Raw genomic sequence first — 9745 nt, forward strand, 5'->3', positions numbered from 1 at the left:
TTTCTTACCGTTACTACTTATTGCTTGTTACAAATTATCTTACTACCAAACTATCTGCTATTTACAACTTCAGCGTCTAAAGAAAATACCTTGTTGAAACTGCTTGTCATTTCCTTCTGCTTCTCGTTGGGTTCGACGCTCTTACTTATCTAATGGACTATGATTGATCCCCTATACTAGTGGGTCATCAGCAATGCACTATGTACTCCAAACTATACATCCTAGGTTCGAGACTCGAGACGCAAATTTTTTGAGTTTCAATGTTTCTGCCCCATTTCAAAATACATAGCAGTTGTTCGCATATATATGCTTTCCATGTTTGTAGTCATATTATATTGAACTTACATTTTATCTATTTATTTTTATATATTTGTTCACGTACATGCATTAATGAATATTCTGAGCAATTTCAGACTTCATGAACACTATAAGACAATAGTTTGAGCACTTTCAGAATTATGTACGAAGAGTTTTAGAAAGAGTAGTTTTAGCAAAACGATTAGTTAATTTTCTATATACATTAAAAACTGGCCCATCTTACATTGCCTATGCCAATAAAAACCATCATAGAATATGCACATCGCTAGTGACAATCAAATGCTTCGCCGAAAATCAGCCCAAATGTAACCAAAATCAGCTGAAGGTGCTCCACCGGGAGGATATAAGATGCTAACGGATTTCGTCATGGAAAATGATCTTCGATGATGTTTTTTTTTTCATCACAAGAATTTCCTTACAAAACCGCACACTTTGTAGTGGATCATCAAACTTGTGGCTCATGTACTCACCTCCATTATCTGATCGGAGAAGTTTTGTCGTTTTGCCAACATGATTTTCAACTCCATTATAAAACTCTTTTTGAACTTTTTAAAAGTTTCTATATGTACTCAAGTCGTTGGTAAATGTCACGAAAAACTGATTGCCATCTCTAGCCGTTGTGCTCATTGGACAATGCAGATCGATGTGTATCAGTTCCACACGCGCCCTCTCGCAACTCTTTTCAAACGGGAACTTAGTCAATGTTAGCCTTACTCTTGATTCCATGTATTATCATGTTTGAGTTTTTGCATGTAGTCTAGTCTAGTGTGTTATTGGTCCGGTGAAGCTTCAGCTGAGCGTGCCAAGGAGGCGAGATGCGAGGCTGCCGTGCGAGGCGGCGAGCACGGCAAGATGCCGATGGTGCTGTGCGATACAGCAACACCGTGAGAAGCGGCAAGACGTATCAGAGGCTGGAGCCGCGATGAACTGCATCAAATTGGGTCGGTTGAGCCGGCAGGTCGTTCTGTTTGTTGGACTAGCTGTGCATGCGTGAGTTTGTTGAGTCCTAGCCGAGAGTATTGTTGCTAGTAGTGGATGCATGCATGTAGTTGGCCTGGTCACAAGTGGCTGCCAAGTCATTTGGATCATGGAGTGAGGTTAGGCCGTGGTTAGTGCATGTAGTGGGTTAGTTAGTGGTAGTAGTGGGCTGCTGTGCGTGAGTGCATGGCATAGTGCCTGGTCCTTCGTATATATATACCTTGTGTTGGAGTAATGAAAAGACGAGCCCAAGAGGGCTGGAGAAAACATGTAGCCACAGTGTGCCACCAAGGAAGTGCTTAATGTAGGGTGTGTGTTCTCACCGGGAGCGACATAACAAAGCTGGCTTTCTCCATGGTGAAGTGTGTGTGTGTGTGTGTGTGTGTGTGTATTCTTGTGTTCTTGAGAGAAGAAGAAAGAGAGAGATAAGAAGAAGCGGCGCAGAGAGAGGCAGGGCCAACAGTCATCTTGCTAGCATGCATGATTAACATGTCTCGAATGATTTGAAATCGGACGAAGTTAGGAGTCTATTATCATGGACCTTCTTCGTGCATTTTAAAGTAATGTGTCCAAGCCGATAATGCTAGAAGTATGTCGGATTTATGTCGTTAGTCTTATGCCTTTTGGCATTCCTGTTATAGACCTGCTCTATTTTTAGATTCCATTTAAAAAAACCCATTCATAATGGGTGCATAGTCATGGAACATGCTATTCAAAGATATCAAATAATCATTGTTCTTTAGACTGGAATTATGACCAGTCCCATCTAACATGAGGTGCAAATAATGTTTCAACTAAGTGCTAGAATATAATAACAAGGAAAGTAGTCTAAGCTGCATGTCAAGGTCCAACGCAACAACTCCAAGACACTTAACCGAGATCAAGATCTGGATCAATATCCCACTTACCCACCATTAAGAGCACTCGTTGACGGTAAATAAAAATGTGCGTCAGGTCCTTTGGTTCCAGATGTACACCTAGGGATGTGCATGAAAGATAGATAATTTTGCATCACCCTATGGGAAGCACCCTATTAGTGGCAACACCAGATCGGGCTATCGATGGTACGGCCTTGTCTGACGTGTCCACAACTATAAAAAAAACACAAGTCGGGTGCTTTGATTCAACGCATCCCTATATACTAGATCTCTATGGTTAAATTGCTATAAGGCCTGCTCGACATTTCATCGGTTAAGTGTGCTAGTTACTGTCGTTCTCATCCATCCTATTATCCTCCTTGCACTAGCAAGGGCCGGTAAGAACTAGGCTGGTCGGACGAGGAAGGTTGACATCAGGGCAACAATAAAGTGAAAGGAAGGTTATAGGATGGATGAAAGCGACAGTAACTAGCACACTTAACCGATGAAATGTCCAAGAGGCCTTGTAGATATTTAGCCGTAGGGATGTTGTGTCTAGGCACGTATTGAATCAAGCACCTGACTTGTGTTTTTTATGGCTGCGGACGGGTATGACAAGGCCATACCATCGAGATCCTGATCTGTTGTTGCCACTAATTGAAAGATGCTTCGCATAGGGTGATACAAAATTATCTCGTATCTTTCATCCACATCCCTAGGTGTACATATGGAATCAAAGGACCTGACGCACATTTCTATATAATGTCAACGAGTGCTCTTAATGGTGGGTAGTGGGATAGAGTTGATCAAGATCTTGATCTCGTAAATAGGTCTTGCACAGAATGAGAGATTATTGTTTAACATAGAGTGATGCCACGGATATCTCTAGCTAGTTTAACGCCAAATATGCTTTTTGTTATAAGTTAAAGGAAAAATGGTTGTTTTTATGTAGCTACATAGTCATATCTTGTTGACATCTAAGTCGAAGAGCACAGCCCGTGGTATTTCCGAGCAAACCTTGGTTCAAAGAAGACTAGTTAATAACGAGCAATAAAAAATCTATAAATCACACGACGCAACACCTTGTCCTGAGACTGCGCACATCCATAACACCCTACCTCTTGATGGCCAGATTTGGAGCCGTCGGTCTGGCCTCCACACAAGCCTCCACCCCATGTACAATCCGAGCTGACAGCTCTGTCTTCTAAGACCCCTTCCAATGCTATATCATGTACAGGTGCTAAGGTTGCCAACTAAACAAAAAATCTGATGTGGCATTGCTAATTAAGAAGAGAGAGAGCAGTATGATAACTCTAGAAAGAAACGGTGCTAAGCATGTGTACCTAGGTGGAAGCATAATTCTGAGTCTATAACTAATTAAATGCGTGAAGTTTAGCACCCAAAAGCTTATCATCTTTGCATTAGAGACTTGAGTTGCTAAGACATTTAATATATTTAGCACATCATCTAAGCACCTTCGCATTGTAAGAGGTCTAAGCGGTCAGAGCGCACGCTCTATTACACAACGCTGGTTTTCAACCTCTAGAATACTCACACTGAGCACAAGGCTGCGCCCAACCTAAACTAATGCCTCCACCTCACAAGTGTCGGTGCTGACACCCTCCATTTCGTATGGGTTCAGGAGTGGCCGCGTGGGCGTGGGTTTCCACGACAGCCAAGCCGATGGATCTGTCTGTCTCCTATGTGGCCGAACCCCGCAATCTTTCACGCACCAGTGCCTTCGAGCCATGCACCTCCCCAGCTGACGGCTCCACTTCCCAAGTGATCTGAGGCAATATGATGGCCATTGTCGGAGTGTTCACTCCGGTTTCCACACCACCCTTGATGGCATCCTCACTCCGTTTTTCTTAGGGCATCTTCAACTCTTGACATCCACACGACCATCAAACCTTATGTACCCATTCGGATCGTGCTGCCCGGACCACGAAAGCTATCCAATGCAGACCTGTGACGGTCCATTGGACTGCCCGGACACGTTCTCTCACAAACCGGAGACAAACGGGAAAGGGAGGGGGCTTTATGAGAGTCCAGACCGCTCCCAAGCCTGTTTCTAACCACCCTGCCCCCCCCCCCCCCCCCCCCCCCCCACGGAAGCTATCCAATGCAGACCTGTGACGGTCCATTGGACTGCCCGGACACGTTCTCTCACAAACCGGAGACAAACGGGAAAGGGAGGGGGCTTTATGAGAGTCCAGACCGCTCCCAAGCCTGTTTCTAACCACCCTGCCCCCCCCCCCCCAAATCCCTCCTCCCACACCCGCCTGCGTTCCCGCACGAAACGGTCTGCTAGTCAGTCCCCGCATTCATGTTCGGCCAGAGCTGACGCGGTCGGTCACTAGCACCGGCATTGAAGCGGCGCGCCAACTGAGAGACCACAACCACAACCTCCTCCAGGAGCATCTGAAGGCGGAGGGGTAGCTCGCTGCGGCAGGGCGATCACGCCAGACACGGATCCGGCGGAGCAGGAGGCATGGCTCAACTCCTACTGCACCACCTGCTAGATCTGCCTTGTTGGTCGGGGTACCACCAGTGGGTGATCTAGGTGGCGCAAGCCTACAAGGAGAGGAACGACGCGAGCGAGGCGGTGTTTGGGGAGACCGGTGGGGAGGAGGAGGACATCGCCGGCTCCGCTGAGGCCGGGCCCCGCCTCCACAACCACGAAGCCAACACGTCAGGTCCTAGGAAGGCGAGCGCTCCTCCCCTCTCGTCGATGACAAGTTTGGTGGGCTGAGCATCGTAGTCCAATTAGTCGCTTGGCTGTGACTTGGAGGCGAACAACATAATTTCTTCGGGCTCTGGAGCCGGAGCTAGAGAGCGCCGCGGCGGAACTGGAGACGGTGAAGCTTCACTTCTCGGGGCTGATGGACGGACATAAGACCGGGGACCGACGATCATTTAGTTAAGGTTTAGAATAGAACTAGGTACGAAATGTAATGAAATCCGTCATATTTACGTGAAATCCCTTATGTTTACATGTCCGGACTTGTTTATATGAAATTCAGACTTGTTTGAAAGAATTTTGCCCATTAGTTCGAATTGTTGGCCGGATTTATGCGGCTATGGTTGGATGGCTATCTCCCGCATCCGTGTCCGCGGACTGCCCCCCCTGTCCGCGGATGGATGCTTTTGAAAATTTGCGGGTTGCCGTTGGAGATGCCCTTACTGTATATATATATATAAGATTTCTTTGAAGTCAACGTTTGACCATGCTTACTGAAAATATATTAAAATTCATATTACCAAACTAATGTCATTAGATGCATCATGGAATTAGTTTTCGTAATGTATAACTTCAGTACTGTAGACGTTTATATTTTTCAGCATAAATTTGATCAAAATTCACAAAATTTTACTATGAACAAATCTTATAAGCAGAATAAAAAACCAGAGGGAGTACGAGTCAAGCTGGCGGCTCTATCTCCCTAAAGACCACACACTAGTAGAAAAATGGACATTAGTCCCAGTTCGTAAGGCCCTTTAGTCCCCGTCCGGTGTTCTAGCCGCTCGAACCGGAACTAATGCTGACATTAGTTCTGGTTCGTAATGCGACCAGCACTATTGCTCCGATCCGGCTAGAACGTCAGACCTGTTTTCTACTAGTAAGAGCCCACACAGTACACTCGGACCAACCACAAGGCCTCGCACCAGAATCTCCGACGAAGCAACCAAAGCCGGCTTATCAACCACCTAGCTAAATACATCTACGGATGTCAAAATACAAACATAACCTAGACAATGAGTCACATCCATGATAGAACACTACTTACTAATATAGAGTTGTGTTAACACAATAGCTAAAGGTCAGCTGTCGATTGAATTTTGTTTTTTGGTCAGTCGATTATGTTTTGAGAAGGAAGAAGGAAGCTCCGAGTGAGAGGAAGAAGGAGATGACGAGGTCGTTGGAGCCAGGGGAGAAGCAACCCCACTATCTATCTTAGGGTGGCGGGTGCAGGTTCGCCCGGGATTTTTGGGTGGTCGCCGGGCTTAGTGGGATGGCCGGGTGTGGCTGCAAAACAAACTGTGGAGGAGTTTGAGGGAAGGGCGGTGCAGCGAGGCGATCGCAGGAGGGGTGGAGGCCAGCGGTTAGTCCAGCGGTACGTGGGGCAGTCAAGAGGAAGAAGATGAATAGGAGGTTGGGCTGAAGATCGAAGAAGCTAATCTGGCCATTCATCTCGCATCCAACAGCTTAGAAAAACTGACTACCCAAATTATTTTTCCAGGCGACTGTCATCTAGCCGGACCCTTGTGTTAATTGAACATTGATAATCATACCTTATGTATCTAAATAGCTAGCCCCACTAACCAATTTCCCTTAACAGGCAAGCATGCCACCTCATGCATGAGGAAAAGTCCCACGTTAAGATACAACCACGCACAAGAAAAAAAAACTAGCTCAAGAAACAACCGTGTGAATTTCCATTTTATTATGATATATATAATAGACATACAATAATCATGTTTCATACAACTAATTATCATTGAAATATTTTGCAAAATACTCCTGTGACACCGTGCATGATATGATCTAGCAGACACTTTAAGTAGTTGATCCCCACTATTTCTACTTTCTACTTATCTCAACATGCACATATGACACACATGCTGCCTCATTAATCCTACTACTTTTATTTCTCGCGACATGCACGATAAATGCTAATTATACAGCTTGTCTCAATATGGACACATCCCATTTCAACCCTACTACTATTATTCCGGTCAACATCCATGAGAAATACTATTTAAATTCTATAAATATGTTACACATATACTTTTTTTCTCGCAACATGCATGATAAATGCTAATTATACACCTTCTCTCAATATGGACACTTCAACCCTACTACTATTATTCCGGTCAACATCCGTGAGAAATACTATTTAAATTCTACAAATATGTTACACATATATATTAATCAAATTACAGTAATAAATCATATATATTCATTGTTTTAGTGTCAATACAATCAAATCTCATCAAAATAATATATTGCAACCAATTTCAGCAGCAATATTAATGCGTGGGCTGTTGTCTAGTTAATTTATTCTGTATTCGCAAATTGACTAGGCCGTGCGGTCCTGTGGTTAATGGCTCTAGCTAACTTTTAGCTTATCTGAAATTGTTTGTTACCAACGTAAGTACAGCACCTGGTGCAGCAGGTTTTTGAATGGAAGCAGGCGGAGGATGGTTCTCCGGAGGTCTGCATACATCTAAGGAAGCTCATGAATTTTCGAGTTTTTTCACTAGCTTTAACAACGTTGTTTTCCCCTTGAAAGTAGAGTACGTCAATTAGCCATGTGATGTGAACCATTAATTAGCCATGTGTCATCTGCCATGCGCTCTAGCTAGTACTCCCTCCGTTCCAAAATAGATGACCCAACTTTGTACTAATTTTAGTATAAAGTTGGGTCATCTATTTTGGAACGGAGGGAGTAGGTGGGAGTCATCTGATCGTGAAAATGCGCGTGGTGCACAAGAAGGTATAAGTTATTCCGAGTACACAAGATGCTCTGCATACATGGATCTACTTGAACTGGCCTATAAATACCCATCCACGCCAGCATCCATTTTCCACATCACACAAGCTCAGTCTAGATCGAGTAGGTAGAAGCCCACTGATCTACTCCACTTAGCATTGTACTCCATCCTTGTCCATGGAAACTCACCCCAACTTCCATGCTAGTCCATTCGATGGGTCTGTGGAAAACACTGAGTTTAAGTTCAGTAGCTTGTACCTGCACCACATTTTCAGTGGATCAAACCCAACCCAAGCAAACATCATAGTTGGAGATGCTACCACTAAGTTGGGCAGGACATCAGTTCACGACTGGGCCATATATGATGGGGTTGGCACCGACGCCAAGCTAGTGGGCCGTGCACAAGGGCTGCATATCAACGCTGGTAGTTGGCACAATACGTTCACCATTCGATTCGAGATTGAAAGGTATGCGAACATGGTACCAGTACATTTTTTTGCTTCATGTTAACGCACGCCGCGCCATATATTCTCTCGTTTTGTGTAAGTTGCCAATAACAATTTTGTGTGAGGAACACAATCTAGAGTTTACAATAGATTCAGATTTATTTTTATCAGAGATATCATCAAGCATCTACAAGGGTTGACATGGTCAGCTAGCTTCTCATTCTGTCATATTAGCGATGATATTTAAGTGCACTAGTTTTTACACAGGTTCAAGAAGAGCACACTTCAGGTAATGGGAGAATCTGTAGCCCAAGAAGGTGAGTGGGCTATTGCCGGTGGGACAGGTGAACTCGCAATGGCATGTGGTGTTATACACAAAACATGGCATCAGGAAACAGATGGTGGTACCATAATCCAACTTAACATCCATGGATTCTGCCGCATGAAGGTGAGAATATTCAGATTTGCATTTGTGTTTTATTTAGTACATGCATGTTGATTCGTCCTGAACATGTTGCTCCATTATCTGTACAAATGCAGCTACCCATTCTCACAAAGAGTGGCCCCTGGGGAGGCAAGGAGGGTTCTGCTGTTGGCATGGAAAAACCCTCCAAGATTGCAAGTATCGCCATCCACTATCAAGAAAGAATTGATTCATTTGAATATAATTACTTTGACCAATATGGCAACAGCCGTTACACAAATATTTGGGGCACTAAGAGTCCCAATCGCGCAGAGGTGTGATTATTTTTCATCATTTTCTTTACATGCATGGATTGTGTACTGTACTCTTGTGGTTGTTTATGGACTTGTAATAATTTCCTTTATTCCTTTGCAGATTGTGTTGGGCCCTGAAGAAATTGTGACCGCAATGTCTGGAACTGTTATCGAACATAATAATATCAATGTTATACAGACACTGAAGTTTACCACTAACGAAAGAACATACGGACCTTATGGAAATACTGAAAATATACAAGGTGGTACAGTACACAATTTCAGCGCTGTGATGCCAAATGGTCAAGCAATTGTTGGCTTCTTTGGGCATACTGATATGACATGCTTGAATGGAATAGGTGTTTACGTAGCCTAGGAAATTTCAAGAGATTTTATTTCATCCATATGTGGTTTAAGTTGAGTGTTCCTTCAACTAAAATAAAATGGTTAAGGATATCTGACCGGTTTTCTGATTATTTTCCCTTTTATTCATCTATGGGTGGTTTGTTGTCACCTACCGTGTTTCTTTATTTGAATAATAATAAAGTTTCTTTAGGAATCTTTGTACTGAAACCGAACTTTAATATGTTAGAGTCTTCTAGTAAGGACCTCGTTTCTTTCCTTTCGGGACGGCTACATTGAAATGACTATGGGCGTGTTTGGTTCCCTGGGGGCATCCAACTTGCATCACATGAGGGAGCTTAGCTTAGGTTGGCCTCGTTGAGCTGATGCAAAGAGCAATTGAGATGTATGTTTGGTGTACTACATGATATGGCCCAGGCTCAGCATATATTTTGTTTGGTATCTTGCATCCAGTGTTGTATGAGAGATGCTGCACACAAGAGAAGTTGTTTGGTAGGCTGTATGAACCCAAAATTTGTTTGGAAGATTGTTTTTGTGACATGCTCTCCAAGTACATCTTAGAGGGCACATA

At 43.9% G+C, this 9745-nt stretch overlaps 1 protein-coding gene across 1 annotated transcript; it reads left to right on the plus strand.

Moving 5' to 3' along the window:
- The first annotated feature begins 7758 nt into the window (after positions 1-7758).
- LOC123161120 (uncharacterized) lies at positions 7759-9366 on the plus strand. Its single transcript, XM_044578974.1, has 4 exons — positions 7759-8115; positions 8362-8542; positions 8635-8832; positions 8933-9366. The coding sequence occupies exons 1-4, from the start codon at positions 7826-7828 to the stop codon at positions 9185-9187; spliced, it is 924 nt and encodes a 307-aa protein (XP_044434909.1). The 5' UTR covers positions 7759-7825; the 3' UTR covers positions 9188-9366.
- The last annotated feature ends 379 nt before the right edge of the window (positions 9367-9745 follow it).

The sequence above is a fragment of the Triticum aestivum genome, chromosome 7B (genome assembly GCF_018294505.1).
Source record: "Triticum aestivum cultivar Chinese Spring chromosome 7B, IWGSC CS RefSeq v2.1, whole genome shotgun sequence".
In the NCBI taxonomy this organism is placed as follows: Eukaryota; Viridiplantae; Streptophyta; class Magnoliopsida; order Poales; family Poaceae; genus Triticum; species Triticum aestivum.

Bases quoted from the DNA above. Each gene is read 5' to 3' on its own strand.
- LOC123161120 (XM_044578974.1), top strand. From the start codon at position 7,826: ATGGAAACTCACCCCAACTTCCATGCTAGTCCATTCGATGGGTCTGTG. The intron at 8,116-8,361 runs GTATGCGAACAT...GTTTTTACACAG, and splicing joins ATTCGATTCGAGATTGAAAG to GTTCAAGAAGAGCACACTTC. The intron at 8,543-8,634 runs GTGAGAATATTC...GTACAAATGCAG, and splicing joins ATGGATTCTGCCGCATGAAG to CTACCCATTCTCACAAAGAG.